The 18,891-nt window shown below is 39.1% G+C and overlaps 1 protein-coding gene across 1 annotated transcript; it reads left to right on the forward strand.

Annotated features, from left to right (window-relative positions):
• Nucleotides 1-930: 930 nt before the first annotated feature.
• smg5 (SMG5 nonsense mediated mRNA decay factor) lies at nucleotides 931-18,233 on the forward strand. The gene is made up of 22 exons (XM_026371789.1): nucleotides 931-1,355; nucleotides 1,778-1,876; nucleotides 4,506-4,629; nucleotides 5,189-5,345; nucleotides 5,733-5,822; nucleotides 6,225-6,314; nucleotides 7,855-7,933; nucleotides 8,013-8,138; nucleotides 9,028-9,096; nucleotides 9,671-9,897; nucleotides 10,118-10,255; nucleotides 10,502-11,401; nucleotides 11,524-11,693; nucleotides 11,783-11,858; nucleotides 12,513-12,688; nucleotides 13,762-13,920; nucleotides 14,123-14,182; nucleotides 14,447-14,606; nucleotides 14,927-15,017; nucleotides 15,135-15,209; nucleotides 15,299-15,437; nucleotides 16,821-18,233. The coding sequence occupies exons 1-22, from the start codon at nucleotides 1,291-1,293 to the stop codon at nucleotides 16,902-16,904; spliced, it is 3,354 nt and encodes a 1,117-aa protein (XP_026227574.1). The 5' UTR covers nucleotides 931-1,290; the 3' UTR covers nucleotides 16,905-18,233.
• Nucleotides 18,234-18,891: the final 658 nt, after the last annotated feature.

Here is an 18,891-nt window from a genome sequence, read left to right on the forward strand (position 1 = left end):
TACACAATCTCTGAAACTGATTAATACAACAAACATTTCACCCACAACTGCTCTTTCTCAAGGTGAACTTCAAACATTTTCAGAGGTAAAGATTTCTATAGAGACTTTGTGTTGAACAACAAAAGCAAGGTGCAGCTGATTCTAACCACTTTTCAATTAACAATCTACAAACCCAATATCCAGAAAATTTGGACTTAATAAATGAAAATCTGTAATATGTTAATTTGCTTGAACCTTGACAAAATTGCAAAGATTTTCAGTATTTTCACAGAGAAACTAAATTGTAATTAGCTTTTTGTCAATTTAAACTGTATAATGGCAGCCACATGTTGTTGAACAGCTTGGATCAAGCAAGAAATGGCAATTTGTATCCCCTGTTGCTAAATAATTAAAAGGAAAGATGACATAACAACTTTTTAAAGTGTATTCTAGGCTTGAAACACTACATCTGCTTAAACAAGATATAATGAAGTTCCTCATAAACAATGAAAAGGCATTTTAGAATAAGTCCATGCTTTTCTGAAAATGGTTTGTACATCTACACTGTAACTAGTAACTACTGTCATCAAATAAATGTAATGGAGTAAAAAAAATCCTGTTGATTTGTAGTGTAGTAATAATAAATCTATGCCTATAACAGAAAAAGCACTTTAAAACTGTAATTATGTAGTACTTGCAGTACTTAAATGCACAAAAGTCACAATTGGGTAACTTAAATATACTGACTCTGTCACAAATAATACGAAATAATTACGTACACTTTTAGATGTGTTCCACTTATGTCTGGTACTTACAGTGTTCTCTGATTTTTGTTTTGATTACGTTTTCAATAATATTTTTTTAAATGAGGGATTTGCAGAAGATCTGGCAACACCCACTGTAATCTCGTGATTTTGTTTTGTACTCTCGCGATATTCACGCGGTCACTGCCTGGTAGGAGTAATGGCCACTTTGCTAGCAATGGCTCGGACGGGATACAACACAAGGAGCGTATCGGAGCGTCTCAGCTGACCAGGAAGAGCGTAAATTACCGCGCATCCCCTTCTACCCGTCTTTCAGAACGAATGGGTAGAGGGGGTCTTGCTAAAGGACACAAGAAACGAAAGAGACTCGTAGGGAAGGTGAGGAAAGCTAACGCTACCTTGATAGCTAGCACCAGCTGGCTATCAACACGGTTGTCACTGCCGGGGAACGAGCCCGACTAGCCGTGACAACTGTGGGTCGGGAGGGTAGAAGGAAACGGAGACTAAACGCTGGAGCGTGTGATCAAACAGCCGGATAGCCGCTAATATGAGTGGACCGGGCCAGGACAGCGAACCAGAGGCTAAAGTCCTTCACATCAAGCGGCTTTACAGGTAAGTTCGTGAGGCCGTTTTGTCAAGCTAACTGAGGTGCTAATCATTGTGCAAGCTAACTTAGCTGTAGCAAGTGAATGTCTGCTACTAGCTACATGATAGAGTCCCCTTATTATTCCTTTCAGTAACCTGTCATGACAACGAGTCTCCCAGAACCTCTGCAAGTCAGTGTAACATCGGAGACATTTGACCGGATACTATTCACGATTTGAGTGAAACTGTGCAGTATATGTCAAACCACTAGCTAGCTATGTTTGCCATGACTGTCTTTGTTGCAGAGAAATGAAAGAGAAAGGAGTTTAGTTGCTAGAATAATAGCCCGCACAATTTGAGTAGATTAAAATCCTGATACGCCATAACCTGTTATCGACCAGTAAAGGTTATCATTAACATTACATTTTCCATACTCCAATGCTACCCAGGGCTGTGGTGGAGTCTGTGCATAAGCTGGATGTCATCATCGGGAGCAAAGCATCCTACAGAGAGGTCTTCAAGCCGGAGAACATCAGTCTTCGTAACAAGTATGGACATTTTTTTCTGATTGGTGTGTGTGAAAAGAGGCAGGAGTTTAATTTGAACCTCTCAGGTACACACAGTCTGAGTGTTTGTAGTTCTGCAGGTGTTGAATGCATCTGCATGAATGCAATTCCAGTTCATTTAGCTGTTTACAATAGATGAAGTACTTTTAGCTGGTTCAGGGTCCAAATTCAGTTCAGACATTTGTATTGAATCCAAACAGACCACCTGTCATTGGACACCATTATCTGTGGTAGACGTGACGAGCTGGAGAAATATTTGACATCATTACTTATTCACTCATTATTACAGCTGAAGCAAATAATTATCAAAATCAGTTGTCAAATTTTCTTTCTGTCAATTCTTGAATTAGTTAGATGATTGATGTTTTCAGTAAACTTGGACTTAATCGGCTACAATCATCTCTCAAGTGTTATTTACATTATTGTGAATTTAAACTAAGCAACCAGCTGCCCATGAGTCAATTCAAGTTCATTAACTGATATGGCTACATATTTGTTATGCTGTCATTTCGATTTGGATTGACCTCACGCTGCAGGATCTCTGTGAGTTAATAGGTTCTAAAACAATTATCTGTAATCAAGTTATGTCCCAATTAGGGATGGGATTCCATACAATTTATTGAAATCCACTTCTCAATCAAAATCCTTTTGAATTCTGTACTGAATCTATCAAAGTAGTTTGTTAGTTAAGAGATGTTAGTTGATTTGTGTAAGAAGAAATTTAGCCTATATTGTTTGTATTTAACTAGCATCTGTTAATCACAACAATAGCACATTGGTCATTTTAATTATGATTAAGGAACCAATTATTAGACAAGCGTTACACCAACACTAACAAATTACAGTCATTAACCATCAGGCCTTCACTTGATGTATTTTGTTTGTGTTCTGTGAGATTTATTAAAGCTGTCTTCACATTGTGCTACTCACTGGGGGGCTGTACTGCAGCTTCAGTGGCCACTAAACAACACACCAAAAGTTTTATCGTTTTATTGTATTTATTTGTTTTTTAAATTATGTTTTGTTCTTTGTTTTTTGTTCTTCTAATTGTTAGTTTAATCATCATTGGATTTAATGTGTAAGAGTGTGTAAACTCTGCAAGACTGAAAAACTGAAAAAAAAAAATGGTGCAAGAGGACAGGATTGAAGGGCTTATTTGCATACTGAATATAACAAAATGTTAAAAAAGAGGAAATTGGAGGAACACTTGATGCTTGTCTACACACGACATGTCAGACCATTGCTGTGTTAGGAGCTTTGTCAGCCTGTATGCAGACGTAAAAAGGCTGCTGCCTTACAGTACACCAAATATCTTTGGGTTTTCAGTTGTTGACAAATAAGATTTAAAATAGTCACTTTGGTCAATAAGAAATTACAATGATCATTTTTCATTGTTTTCTGACACTCTGAATGTGACCTTAAAATCTACTGCACTTGTTTCAGGATGAATTTACTACTATATTTATCCACCAGTAATCAGATCCACAAAGATGTTATTTAGGGTGAGAGCTATAGTCATATTACACTATATTATACTTTTATTGTAAACAGTGTCTCACAGACACACAGATGGCTGCACTGGGGTGAGAGGAGTTACAGGGTGACAACCTGGTGTATCACAACACACTAGACCTATACATAGCCGAAGAAGACTTAATATAGAATGTATGTTGTGGCATTAATTTTACACATTAACAGACTACTGACTTTGGCACAGCTTATTCTCCAACAGGTTCTTGCTTTAAACACTGAAGATCCTGATTCTGAATTAAAAGTTGGTCTAGATTAATTAAAATATGAACGTTTGAACTGGGAGATTCTGAAACTGATGTGAGATCAGCTGATGATTTTACTACAATACATGTCTGACATTGTTTTGAGAGTTTCTTATAGCCACATTACAGAGACACCCAGGCCTCTATGGTTGTAGTGTTGTAATGAAGCCTGTTTTCTACTACTAATTTGCAGAAAGCACACAGACATTGACCAGCATGTTTTTTTCTGTCATCAGTTTAAATTGAGAGCTGATGTTTTAGATTTTAGGCAGCAAATGAATAGCGTACCGGCACACTGTAGTGCAGAGGAAAAACTCCTAGTTATTGGATTACGGATGTTGTTGTGATTTTTGTAGTATCATTTACCACCTCAGTGCAAGTCAAGCTGATATTATCAAGTATTTTATCATCATCTTTAGCAACGAAGAATGGAAGAACTCAGCAGAAAAGCATCACTTCAAAGAAGAGCTAATGAGAAATACTGCGTGTACTTATCTAACTGTATCAACATAATCTTGTCAGTGGTTGCACACTTGAAGTGCGGCCTGAGGTTTCACAACAACTTAGTCAACAACAGACAATGTGTGTCATAGAAGGAAAGCAAAAATAATAGTAATACCACAATTATTTCTTTTGATTCAACACCTTCAACTGTTAAGGTAGCTAAATAGTTGAAAGCTGGAGAAGGTGTGTTGCAAGGCAGAATAATCAATAGGTAGCCATTGTGCTGAGTGCTTGTGTTTGTACCTAGTCTGACTCATTGGCCTTCTTGCCAAACCAGTGATCCAGCTACCTCCTAAACATATGCATCTGTTTTTCCGTCTGTGTGTTTTCAGGCTGAGGGAGCTTTGTGTGAAACTGATGTTTCTTCATCCTGTTGACTATGGCCGTAAGGCTGAGGAGCTGCTCTGGAGGAAGGTTTACTATGAGGTCATCCAGGTTATCAAGACCAACAAGAAGGTAACTGGCCATGAAGCTGTGGAAAAATGCCTCTCTGCATATGTTAGCAAACCAGTTTATCTTTTGTTAGCTGCCTTGACAACAAGGCTGCTATTTACATGTGTGCACGTCATGTCCCAAAAAAATCAGACACCTAAGAGTTTAACATTTGTACTTTGTTCTACTGTTGGACCGACAGTAAACCTACCAGACTTTACCATTATTAAAAGTAGCAGGGTTATTTCTTGTTATTATGAGAATAGCCATAGCTTGAACTAGACCAGTACATGTATACTGCATAATAAGCCACTAAGGCTGTGATTGAATTTTATTTCAGTTCAGTTGTTTAATTTAAGAAATATTTCCTAAAAAACTGACAAATTTGTCTCTGTTAATCTCAGTTTTTTTCTAATTGTATTTTTTAGCCACTTATTTTGCCTTAAATGATGCTCTGTTTGGTTCTTTTGTGCCTTTTGATGCACATTGTGAATTACAGAACAAAAATCTAAGTATTGTTTATAGTATTTCTGGTCGTATCTCTCTACAGTGTTTCATCCTTTTTCTGTTTAATCTATTGCAGCACATCCACAGCCGCAGCACTCTGGAGTGTGCCTATCGGACACACCTGATCGCCGGCGTGGGTTTCTACCAGCACCTGCTGCTCTACATCCAGTCGCATTACCAGCTGGAACTACAGGATTGCATTGACTGGACGCATGTCACAGACCCACTGATTGGTCAGATTCACAAAGCACTCATACATACACAGATAAGAATAAAAAAAAATGTGTGGCACAATGGAGCCACCAGAAATCTTAATTTTTTAGAAATACTGGGGGGGTAAATGTGGCCTATATATGTCTTCCAATGTGAAGTTATGCTATCATTTCTTTTTGGCCAGCTTAAACAAAAGCACTTCTGAACATGAACACTTCAGGGACAGAGAAATAGTGCAAGTTATATCTGTGTGCTGTCTAACATTCAGATACTTTGCTTCCATCTGTTGCTTTGATGGAATTTAGGCTTGTTCTTTTATTACATAACCCCAAGTCGTTTTGTACAAGTGCATCAACTAAATGCTTGAAGTGAGGGGGGGAACAAAAATCTGTAATTGTTCCCAACAGGCCGAAAGAAACCAGTGTCGGCCACCCCCAAGGAGATGGAGTGGGCACAGATGGCCTGTCATCGCTGTCTGGTCTACCTTGGAGATCTAGGTAATAACATGATAATAGAATATGTAGTTAGTTCAACTCTACCCAGCTTGTAGAGGTGTGAGACAGCATGCGTGTGTGATTCAGCGTGGGAAATTTTGGCTTAGTGTATTTGGCAGAATGCTGTGTGCTTGGTTTAAAGTTATGTGCTACAGAGATATTTGTATTTATATTATGCATCATTTGATTTAACTGAATGTTGCAGAAAAATATGTCCACTATCTACATTTGTATGTGGGAATGTTGGGGTGATGTTTCAGAAATAAATTAAACCTAATATCTTAGTTATGAGCAGACTTTTGTGTCACAGTTCTTTAGTCATACAGATATTCAAACCAAAAGATATTGTCTTTGCTTGTGTACATTTTAATTACATTGTTATTTTCAACGTTGTTTTCCCTTAAGCCCGTTACCAGAATGAGCTTGCAGGAGTGGAGGCTGAGCAGCTGGCAGAGAGGTTTTACCATCAGGCCCTGTCTGTCATGCCACATGTGGGTGAGTGAGAGTCAATGTACAGCTTATTAACACACCACTCTGCTGTTCCCACGGTCTGGGAAAAACAAGTAAAATATGTGCTTTCTGGGCTTGGGGGGGTGGCAGAAATACTTTGTTTCTTGTAGCTAGAACAATAACATGTCAAATCCAAATGTACAGTACAATACAGACAAAGAAAGCAGTTTAAAAAACTGACTGACTCAAATAATGATTCTGTTTATTGTAGTAGAATATGATGTTTAGCTTGCAAACGCACCATGTGTTCAAACACTACTTAGGAGAACAGAGTTGGATTAGAAGATTGATGCCACCCTTATCTGACAGTTGCAAACAAAGGTTTACATGTACTCATCATAAAAATGACTGATATTCCTGTCAAGACAGGATAAAAACTAAACACAAAGGGTCAAAATTACACATCGAGTGCACACAATTTTTAGGTAAATGTCCCTTTGCAGGTTTCACCTTTACCAGATGCTTTTGGCTGCCATTAACAAGCTTCTAGCAGAATTCTGGTTGGATATTTAATGTCTCTTCTTAGTAGAATTGGTAGAGTTCAGTTACATTTCAAAGGACGGTCTACATACTGCATTCTTGTACACACTGTACACAGTTGCCACATTCAGGGGTGATCTGAAGTATCTGATGATAATGCAATTGTTGCATGTATCAGGAATGGAAAGGAAGAGGAGTACAGAGGACTGATCCTCCTAAAAAGATCCTCCCCTGCCTCTAAAACCTTAGAGATGGTCAATAGACATCTGCAGGAAGATGCTACAAATGTTTTATCGAACTACAGCAGCAAATGGGCTGCAGAAAGATGCAAGGCGTCTGGACAAACTGCTGCAAAAAGCCTGCAAAGTGACTGGAATGAGGTTGGACTAACTAGAGGCTGTGATGAAGAAACACACAGAAAAAGATAGACGATTCTACAATACACTGACCATCCCCTACAGAACATCCTGATGGACCAGAGAAGTAGCTGCAGTGGACAACTCACCTCACTGCTCTGCAGGACTGAAAGATAGGGGAGAGATCCTTCATCACCACAGTCATAAACTCTACAACACCCATTACTTACTACTTTTACAATATTTGAAAATGAACAGTGAGTGCTGTCAAACCCTTTTTATGTTGGCACCAACAAGCTACCAGCTGTAATTAATCATCATCAAGTTAAGAGGCCTGATATTGTGTAACTTTCAGCACCAATGAATCAATAATCGGTGTGTGTGGGTGTATGTGCAGTTTTGACACTGTATGTTTTTTGTTTTAAACATATCTTTATGTCAGAAAACACCAGATAAAATGAATTATATTTGTAGATTTGCTGAGTTTTATTTGTGAATTTCATTTGGAGGAATTTCTGTGTTACCAAAAGAGTGTCTAGATCAGATATGCTGTCAGGCCGACAGTGCAAATACATGACATAACCAGCAGCTGCGTTCAAATATTTGATGCCAAAAAGTTATTTTATTTTAATCATTGGCTCCACAATAAGTCCACAAATAACTGACCTTGTTTCTCTCCCTGTCTATAGGAATGCCTTTTAACCAACTGGGCACACTGGCAGGGAGCAAGTTCTACAATGTTGAAGCAACCTACTACTACCTACGCTGGTGAAGAATGTTTATGAGCCATTACTTTTCCCAGATCCCATAGTCTACAGTTCTTAACTGATTTTTCGTTTATGCTTAGCATCCAGTCAGACGTCCCCTTTGAGGGCGCTTATGGAAACCTGAAGCGCCTGTTCGACAAAGCTGCCAAGATGTACCACCAAGTAAAGAAGCAGGAAATGAAGAAGCTGTCTCCTTCTCGGCAAAGGTGAGCTAAATTCAAAATACTTCACCTCATTGCCACAAGAGCAATGAGGACTTCTTTCATGTCGATCGGTTTGTCATTTTATGCCACATTCCTGTTTTATATTTTGCTGTTTGTTTATGTTTTTACTTATTATATTAAACTGTGCTCGCTTGTACTTGCATCACAGCAGACAGTTTATATACTATATAGTATTTATATACTGTTTTTAAATTAACATGCACTAAGACATGATGTGTTCATTGTAAACTAGTGCCCCAATTTGCACACTACATTCAGTATCTTTTTTATTATCTTTACAATGTAATATGAAGCGGTAAAACTACCATCTGTCAGTATGAAGCTCATAGAGTTCAGTTTATAGTAACATTGTGGGAACTATGTAAATTAATATGTTTATTATTAAGGTCTTGGTTAAAGGTTACATTATATTGAGAGGTGTTTCCAATGTTTTGTCTTTCCTATTTGCATACACAGGGATAGCATAATATTCAAATGACCTCACAATATAATTAAATTCAGGACAGTATCATAAAAAACTAGAAGCTCAAAGCACATACAATGATTACATGAGACTACATGAGACTGTACAGGTGCACTAGTAAACGGGACACAGGGTATATTTACCATGCACACACGGGATAGCTGTCTTGTCATCTAATTCTTGGAAAGCAAGCAAAGAGCCAAAGTTCCTGGTATGTCAAACTATTCCATTAAATGTTGACCGTGGTAAAATGTTTTACTTTAATTAGTTTAACACATGCACAGTTGCCTTGAAGAGCGTTAAGTTAATAAATTGACTTATCTGTTTTGGTGAAGAAAAAAGCTCAGCGTTTTTTTTTATACAACACATCTAATATGTGATATTTGTTTTTTTGTTTTGCCTTCAAAGATCAAAAGACATTAGACGCCTGCTTGTAAGCTTCATGTACCTCCAAAGTCTACTGCAGCCTAAAAACAGGTGAGTGCTGTCACTCATCTCCTGCTTTGTATCAAGTCATTCATCCACTGTTTCAAATCCAAAGTGGAAACAAATACTTTACTGAATTGTAATCATTACCACCTATTATTGGAATGACGAGACTGGATGAACACAAGTCTCTATGTATGTTTAAATATTAAATGAGTCTGTCTTCTGCTGTCTGTCCTCTATCTAAGTCAAATATTTGATTTATAACAAATGCTGCAAACAGTGTTGCCTGTGAAAATGTTCAAAGACACAACTTCAACTACCAGGGACAAAAATGGCACCGGTACAGTGTTGATACAGTGCATCAAAATTTTTTTCAAAATTTAAAATTTTACAAACATAATTCTACAAAGTGAAAGAAGTTTGTTTGAAATCTTTTTTTTTATTTATTATTAAAGATTGAAAAAAATTAATAAAAAATAAAATTTTTTGTAGAATTTTGTGGAACATAATGAAGCAATGATGGATGCACTGTAGATGTATTATTGAATTGTGTTTAGATGGTATTTGTTGTGCATATGTCATTTTCATTATTATGTTGCTACTTTGCCCTGTCTGTGTGTAGTCTGATGGAGACGGAGCTAACGTCTCTCTGCCAGTCGGTGCTGGAGGACTTCAACCTGGTGCTGTTTTACCTGCCGCCACCAACACATGGCGGTGCTCACCTCCCCCCCAGTGAGGAAGAGGAGGAGCAGCAACACAGTGACAGCTCCTGCCCTGTGCTGCCTGACACCCTTGTCTTCAAGATGGTGGTGACTTGTCTGATGGTGGTGCACAGTCTAAAGAGGGGAGGTTGGTGTGATGTTAATGATGTTGTTTTGACCATTTCTAAATGGGTTTTGACCAAACCTTTATAAAGGTTTATTATTCATTTTATTGTATTATGTATAATTATAGCCTTCCCGAGATACATTTATTTTCCGATTCATGTGGAACTCCTCTACAGAAGCAGTACAGATTGTGAATAAATATATTTTTGTATTAACTAATGTGGGATGTATAATGTTTTTAGGTTCAAAGCAGTATAGTGCATCTATAGCTTTTACTCTGGCCCTGTTCTCCCATCTGGTGAACCATGTCAACATCCGACTTCAGGCTGAACTGGAGGAAGCAGAGAGCCAGGTGCCTCCACTTCATACAGATGGCACAGGTGAGAGACGAAATTGCTGTCTAAATATACAGGGAGGAAAATTCACACACATACAAGTCATATCTGCCAAGTACAGGAAATCTCCTACTCGGGCATCTGCCACACAGATGAATGTGTTTATTCCAGTTCATCAGCAGCATCTTTTTAGGATTAAAATGCCTTAGTGTTTTAAAATGTAAACTTTTGGGAAAAATGTGAAGTTAACCTAAATTAAAACTGAAAGTACATTTCTCTGGTCTTACACAGATGACTTGAAGGATTTACCAGCTCCTCCGACAGACCACTCTGATGCCAGACCTCTGCAGAATGGCTCCTTAGAGCAAGAAGATGAGGAGGAAGTGAAGGATGAAAATGGCTGCCCCAAAAAGCATACAAGTGTGGAGGAGCAGTGCAAGTTGGAAGAGGAGAAACAGAGGCAGAAGAAAAAGTATACACGCCTTTCTAGACTCAGACGACGACGCTGTGCCCGCAAGGATGGCCGAGGAGAGGACGAGAGTGATCTCAGTGAAGGATTTGAGAGTGAAGATGATGATGAGGAAGATGAGGAAGAAAGAAGGGGTCGTGCTGATTCAACAGGTGGTACTGCGACACAAACTCATCCCAATCCTTCATCTGTTAGGAAGAACATAAAGGGAGACTCAATGACTGAGGAGGGCAGCTGGGGAAGTGGCTCCGAGGAAGAGGAGGAGGAAGGTGGAACAGCATTTGATGTAGAGACCGACTCTGATATGAACAGCCAGGAGTCTCGCTCCGATCTGGAAGACATGGAGGACAATGAGAACTCAGACAACTTGGAGGGTCAGGTTCGGGAACACCAGGACGAAGACGAGGACCAACCCAAGGAAGAAGGAGGTGACAGGGACGGTGATACTCCTCCGACCACCAACGGCCCACTCATGCCCAGTGACTCCAGCATCAGCAGTAACCTTCAGGCTATGTCCTCACAACTTTTCCAGGCCAAGCGCTGCTTCCGCCTGGCACCAACTTTCAGCAACATGCTGCTGAGGCCTCAAGCCTCATCTTCCTCTGGTATTCCCACCCCTACTGATGCCTCTGCTCCCCCTTCCCAAGAGACTCCTCCCCCTCCTCCTGAGGATTCACCCTGTGACATGAATCCTGGCACTGCCAATGGAACCAGTGAAAATGGTAACATGCTTTGTGGTCTTTGTGTCTCTTTAGTGTGTTCAACATCACTTTTTAATCTTTTTAATTGGGAAGTGACATCATGTTATTTGATTAAATTGTGTGTGTGTGACTTGCCTCTTTAGACTTGGACTCAGATTCAGAAGGTAGCCAGCACAGCAATCAGTCCGTACAAAGTGAGAAAACCCTATTAGAGAAACTGGAGATCCTGAGCAATCAGGGGTTAATCCAAGTGGTGAAGGTCTTTGTTGACTGGCTAAGGACAAACACTGACATTATTGTCATGTGCGCACAGGTGAGGGGACAGATTCTCTTGCTTTTTGTACGGAACACTTACATCTTAGGAGTATTTTTAACAAACCGTTACCCCTGTTCTCTCTGCAGAGTTCTCAAAGCCTGTGGAACCGCCTGTCTGTGCTGCTCAACCTGCTACCAGATGGCAGCAAGATGCTCGAAGCGGGTGAGTTACTGATAGACTGCACTGCATGATGATACTTTTACACAACAGCATTCAGACACTGGGTTTTTATTCACATCGAGTCTATAAACTGCATGAAGGATGAGAAACTACAGTCAAACATTTAAAATGCCTACAATCATTTCACAGCTTGTCACAAATTCTCCTAAGTCACTTCTATGTGGCACCTAATTGATACTAATTTATTTTTATAAGTGGTTCTTTTAAAGTGGTTTATTGATTTAAGTGCCTCATGTGAATATAAAGCGATGTCAAAGCAGTGTCATTTAAAGTCGGTGATGTAATGATGAAATGAACTATATCATTTTGAAATCATTATACATTTGGACATAGTTATAAAAAGAAAGTAGCAATTAAAATGCATTAAAAAATAGCCTATGAAACAAGTTGGAGAATTGTATTTGATCATGTGTAGTCAATTATTTTTCATAATAGATTTTTCTACATTCTTTTCTAATCATTTTGTTTCGTCTACATCTCCAAGCTCTGATTTCATCTCTGTATTGTTGAGTTTCTATTTGAACTGTTCTTATACTAATCTGTCACACTGAATACTTGTCCTAGTGTAATTCTGATACACTTATAACTGTGCTCAGAGTTAACAACTTGCTTATTTGTTTATCTTGTGTACTGCAGAGCTTGGTCTGAATGCAGAGGTGACAGAGCTGGTAAATGAGTGTGAGCAGCCTGGTTTGGTCCAGAGTCTTCTGCTGCCTGAGGACTTAGCTCTGCGACACCTGCCTGCCCTCACTATAGCTCACCGCCGCCTTGACTTCACTCGTCGCAACCCCTCCCTCAGCCCCTTACAGGAGGTATGCACACGGGATTCAAACTTCTGTTTGGCGCTCAGGAAAACACAAATGTGTTGTATCCATACGCACATTGTCATCCTATTAAAAACATAACTCTTTACTTTTGCTAGGTGTCACTTTTTTTAGTGTCCCAGTATTTTCTGAGTCATATAGTTAGAAAATGTGCATTTGTTAGAAGACCTGCCTGTGTCCCACCAATTATTATTATTATATTTAACTTAATCTATCATAGTATAATCGCTGATTATACTTAATCACTATTAAAAAAAAGGTCACAATAAGATTTCAATAGGATTTGAAAATGTTTAAAACAGGTTTAATGAGTTCCTACAGTTACTTCCTCTTTGCTGGGTAAATGTTCTACTGTCTGTGTTTGTGATTTGATGACAAATCACTATGTTCTTCACCATCTAGTCTGTTACAAATGTGTCTTTTATCTTTGTTTGTCCAGTATAATATAAAGTGTGTGGGTAAGATGGGGTCTGCCTTGTGTTGATTGTCACTAATGACAGGAATAGAAACTGAAAAAATCCTTTTAATCCAAAAACATTTACCCACTATGGGCTGAAAACTCCACACTGACATTTTTATCAGCTTTTAAGTTGTTAATGGTGAACTGAACATGTTGGCAGCAAAAGTGGGACAGCATTAGCATTCATGTGGAGTCATGTTTCTGGATGTCTGACAAATGTAAGTTGAACATTTGTCTTTTCAGCTCAGTGTTGGGTTTTTAGCAACTCCTGAAGGAAGTGTATCTGGCTCTATAGTTACTAAGTGTTTTAGTAAATAAAGAGCTTTGTCACTGTGGCAAAATGCTGTTGGACTGAACCAAAACAGTAAAATTGTGGGCTAGACAATAAAAAATAAACATTTCTGTAGACCCATTGCTTCTAGCTGTATTAGCAATGCCCTGCACATTACATGTTGTCATTTGTAATGTTTCTAAAAATATCAATTTTAGCCACTTAAAGATACAGTATATAGCTAGTTTTGATGTCATCCCATCCTTAACAGGACATGTTAATGTGGGAATATATGGGTCATATTTTTATTTTTTTATTTTTTTGTTCCAGTGTGTAGTGCGAGTGTGTTGCATTCGCAGTTTTGGACACTTCCTCACAAATCTCCAGGGCAACGTGCTGCACTTCAACCCAGAGGCGGGCATCTTCACCAGTATCAGCCAGTCCAAGCAGGATAATCTGGAGCAACAGGCCAAGGCCCAGTTCCGAATGGTGAGTGACATGTCAACTAAACAATGACCAGCAGGACTAGAAAGGGGACCCCCCACCCTCTTCAATCTAGTCTCATTACTCGTGTGGACAGTATAAAACATTGAAACTTCTGGCCCAAATTAATGAAAACTTTAATAATAATGAATTAAAATAATTTTGGAGTGTTTTTAAAGATTACTTTTCTTTCTCTGTCTTTATCCAGGCTGAAGAGGAGGCACGTCGAAATCGCTTAATGAGGGATATGGCTCAGCTTCGGTTGCAGGTTTTTATATTATTTCTCTTTATTTTGTCTTTTTTCCTTTTTGAAATTTGAGTAGTCACACAGCATAGACACACCTCTGTGCTGATGTCAGTGATTACAATCAAAAGCAAATCAGAGATTGGAAATCATAAGTTAACAAACACTCCCTAAAACTCAATAGAATCCTATCATAGAGGCAGCAGGAACCATGGAATGGGCATAATGCATTTATTATTATCACACATCATGAGCTATTGGTTTTCTATTTTTATTTGATCCTTGCAGCTGGAGGTGTCGCAGCTAGAGGGCAGTCTTCAGCAGCCCAAAGCTCAATCGTCCATGTCTCCTTACCTTGTGCCGGACACAGCTGCTCTCTGCCAGCATCTGAACCTCATCCGCCATCTGGCCAGTAGTGGCTGCTTCATCGTCATCATCCCACGGACAGGTTAGTGCGCTGCCTTGTCTACTGTCAAAGTGATGAGGTGCTTGTGTTTTGTTTTCTCCCCACTGCTGTGGCTTTGATCAAGGTAGAAGATAAAGATTCAGTGACTTGCAGGAATCATTTTCTCATTTACAGTAGAGATAGACAACCAAGCAATAGATATTAAAGATTTAGTCATTACAGAGATAAAACTTCTGTTAATTAAACTCATAATGTTATCTGGATCTGGCATGAGATCAACATTATCCAAAATAGAAAATCAGCCTCTTTGCTGAAGTTACTGTTTGCACACGTTCTTGATATGATCTGCGTCTGTGTTTTAGTTATTGATGGACTTGACAGATTGAAGAAGGAAAACGCTGGTGCGAGGGATGGCATACGCTTCTTGGAATCTGAATTTCGCAAAGGAAACAGGTGGGTGTTTCTTGTACATGTATGGTTACTGAAGCTCCTGTCTGCTTATGTTTTTAGAGAATCTTTTGTTTGTCTGTTTCATGCTTTATGTTAAATTTGGAGTTTTACCTTGTTTAGGTACATTCGCTGCCAGAAGGAGTCAGGTCGCAGTTTTGAAAGGGACAAACTGAAACGGCAGGACATTGAAGCCTGGTAGGCTTTGGTTGGCTTCTACATTTACCTCTGTTAGTTTATAACATACTCGATGGAAGAATTTCATTGGTCGTCTTCCTTGTTTCCAGGCATATGTACAAGATGGTGGACAGTTGTCGTCAGCTAACGGTCTCCCAGACCAACGGAGATGAGGATACAGCCGGTATGGTGACCATTCTTACCGGCCATCAGGTGGAAGAGCTTTGCACTCAGTCTGCAGCCATGAAGGTCAGTCATCCACTGTATTTCTTTTACATTAGAGACACAAACACTCAAGAGGTTGACATTTCCCACCAGACCTAACAAAGGTTAATGGACCTAAGTATAAAAGATAGTTTCTTCTATATTTTAACACAGTGTTTGTCTTTTACGGAACTGTGTGGTGTCTCTGTCTCTGTCCCTGTGCAGTTATTGTTTTTTTTTTTCTTTTCATGGTTTACTGCACTATTAGAAGTCCAGTTTTCCAAATTAATCCAGGCCGATGTGAATGAACTTCTGCTGGATGACGTACTTTTGTTCTGATGATCATTTGTAAGAGGAAGTGTGTTTGGTTGTTAGAAAGTAGAACATTACTGATTAGCAGTAGTTTATCACACACACTATCTGCAGAGTATTATTGATTATTGTTTTTTTTTCTTTTATGTTTGTTTTCTTCTAAAATGTAGTACTAAATGTCAGAGACTAGATTATTTAGAAACTGAGCGATAAACGGTGTAAAACGTCTTGCTCAGAGCATATGAAGGTGATAAACTATTTGGTGATGGAAAAAAACAACGTTGATGTATAAATTGTACAATGTTTTTAACATGAGATACTACACACATGAGCCTAACAAGCACAAAAGGAAGCGTTACGCCTTCATTATAATTAGATGAATTTGTTTTTTTGAGATGTTGTACAAACATTTGTAAAACACAAGTGTTTACACCATTTATGAATGGTTGTATTTGAAGGGGAAAATCCTGTTGTAACTCAGAGGAGTGGGATGCTGTAAATATTTTCTCCTAAGTCATTCATTGTGTACATGTGGTTGTTCTTACCTCTACTCATCTGACTAATTGCGAAAGTAGCATCTGTCGAGTATATCACCCAAATATTCCAAATCTGAAAAGCTGTGAAGGGACTTTATTCATATTTTACATGACTGTGAATATATTTGACATGTACTTAGATAGTTTGACAAAACAAGACATCTGAAGATCCACTGTGGGTAATCTATGATTGTTTGGGATGTTTTATTGACCAAACCATTAACTGAGATACAGATTATCAGCTGATGTGTTAGTGAGCACAATTGGTAGTTCCAGGCCTAGTTCAGACATTTACATGTTGTCATTTGGACTTTTAACCAAAGCGAGGAACAAGTGAGGAACACACACGTCAAGGTAAACTGTGGATTCAAAGTCTTGTTTAAGGACTTTTAGCCATGCAGATTGAAGGAGCTGGTTTTAGCCCTGTGCTTAGTGGACACCAGACTTAACCCATTTTACCTTCCTGAGCCACAGCTTGTTGTATGATCCAACCAGCAACTAGTTTGAAGCATATTAATAGCTTTGTAGATTTCTTAATTTTCTTTATTCATGTGTCTGTTTTGTCCCCCCCCCTCCTTAGTCTGCAATCCAGGCGGCAGGTTCAGCAGGCATGGAGCTGAAAAACATCGTGGAGTTTTACCGGCAGTGGAAGGAGATTGGCTGAGAGGTCAAACGGGGGGCAGCTGTCGGCGCTGCAAACAGCTGATCGATCACAACACTCGCTCCCTCTCTCTCCCACTCTTTTGCTCTGTGTGTATCTGCGTCTCCAAAGGCAAAAAAACAACTCAAAAGAAAGCTGGATCGTAGGAAAAGAGTTAAGGCTAAGAGGGCTGGAAAAGTAAATACAGTGGAGTAAAAAAAATAAATAAAACAAAACGGAGAAATGCAGGCGAAACAGTGCTATGAGAAACAGCAGATCTCCCACCTCCCACTCCTAATCCTAAACATAAAGAGTGACCCCTGGTGGTCGGGGTGAGGAAATGGTGGGGGAGTGCTACACAACTTTTAAAGTGCCCCTGGTTCACACCCTAACCAGGAAAACACTGTATATGTTAGCAAATGAGTACATACATGTCGAGAGAGAAACCATACACACACAAACACGTTCACGCTCAGATGACTTCATATAGATATTTAGAGCAGTGGTTTGGATTTCTGTTCCCACCTCCCTTATCCCTTAAGTCTATATTTAAGAAACAGGGTCAAGAATGTGAGAGTCTGGTAGGGCTGTGTTTTGAGGGTCTATGAAGACAACTTTGAGATCAGGAAAACACAGTCTGTCCACCTGACACCTGAGGCTTCCAGCCTGCAAAAAGAAACCAGGCATCTCGTAGCTTATAGGCCTCCAGGCAGGCCTCTAGACAGGGTTGAAGAAGACACATGTACACTTCTACGGGATTGGTATCTTTCCTACGTGGCTTTTTTTTATTTGATTTGATTTTGTTTTTCTTTATTTGCGGTGTCTTTTGTGACCAGTGACTTATGTATTGTGCTATAATCTCAGTATGAGATGAGAAAAGGAGAAAACATGACAGATGTTGCCCTGTTAAAAGGTTTTAATTTGGATTTTATTTTTGTACCCAAATGTTTATTTTTCTTTTTGTAAGCTAAATCCGAATGATATATGCAAGAATGTTTAAGGAAAGAAGCTGTTGTGCATTGATCCACCGAACAAGTTCTTCAGTTCTGAAAATTAAAAAAACAAACAAAACCTATTATCCAGAATTTATTTATCAAGGTGTCATGTTAGAGGGAGGCGGAAGCTGATTGGCTTCGTGTCATAGCTAGTCAATGAGGAGACTCTGAAGACGGGCTGGTTAACTTTCCCTGAGGAATGTGGGTTATGTTTGGACCCCTGTAAAGTCCTAAAATGTATCCCATCCATCCACATCTTCATTTCCATAGTGACTGTCCCATCTTCCACAGTGCAACAGAAACAGTATATGTGTGTGGCCATGCATTGAACATTAAAGAATCTCGTATAAGACGTTGACTTCTTTCCTTCCTTCCTCATTCCTCTGTGCCACTTGACCCGCTTCTTGCTATATGCATAGTAATTAATGCTGAAACGGTTTCAGTTAGTTAATTGACATTCAGTTTTTAAACATGGAGCTGGGTTAACTTATCCTGAAAGGTTTGTTAAACCAGTCTTTTGTGACTGCAGAAGGAAGGTGGGTAAAAAAAAATGGCTGCGTTCACACTACAAAGTAATGTGCATACTTTGAATTATATTTTTGATTTGCTGCTGAATGTACCTGATCCAACTGAATGGGGGGGTTCTGTGTTATTTTTATTTATTTTTGTTGTTTAACAGCCTCTTTCTTGGTGGAGCTGCTGAACTTGACCCTTTCTAGGAGTTAAAATCATAAAGCAACAGCTGTAGATATCTTTAAAGCGTGTAGCATGTATATAACAGAAAATACTTATTTCCCCTCATTTCTTCCAGGAAATTCTAATCACTGTAGACACAGTTGATAATTCAGCAGTGGATATAACAGGTGTAGCCCTGATACTAATCTTGGACCAATAAGTAAGTCCCTTCAGTGAACCCTGTGAACTGTGCATGTGAGCTCTTTTCATACACCTAGTCTCTGCCTCTCTTGTGTTTCTTGCTGTCCTGGGCCCCATGCCTGCCACTGACGGAGCTCACT

Source organism: Anabas testudineus, chromosome 16 (genome assembly GCF_900324465.2).
Source record: "Anabas testudineus chromosome 16, fAnaTes1.2, whole genome shotgun sequence".
NCBI classification, from domain to species: Eukaryota; Metazoa; Chordata; class Actinopteri; order Anabantiformes; family Anabantidae; genus Anabas; species Anabas testudineus.

Excerpts from the sequence above, each read along its gene's own strand:
- smg5 (XM_026371789.1), top strand. The coding sequence starts at position 1,291 with ATGAGTGGACCGGGCCAGGACAGCGAACCAGAGGCTAAAGTCCTTCAC. Across the intron at positions 1,877-4,505 it reads AACATCAGTCTTCGTAACAA|GCTGAGGGAGCTTTGTGTGA; the intron begins GTATGGACATTT and ends GTGTGTTTTCAG. Across the intron at positions 5,346-5,732 it reads TGTCACAGACCCACTGATTG|GCCGAAAGAAACCAGTGTCG; the intron begins GTCAGATTCACA and ends TGTTCCCAACAG.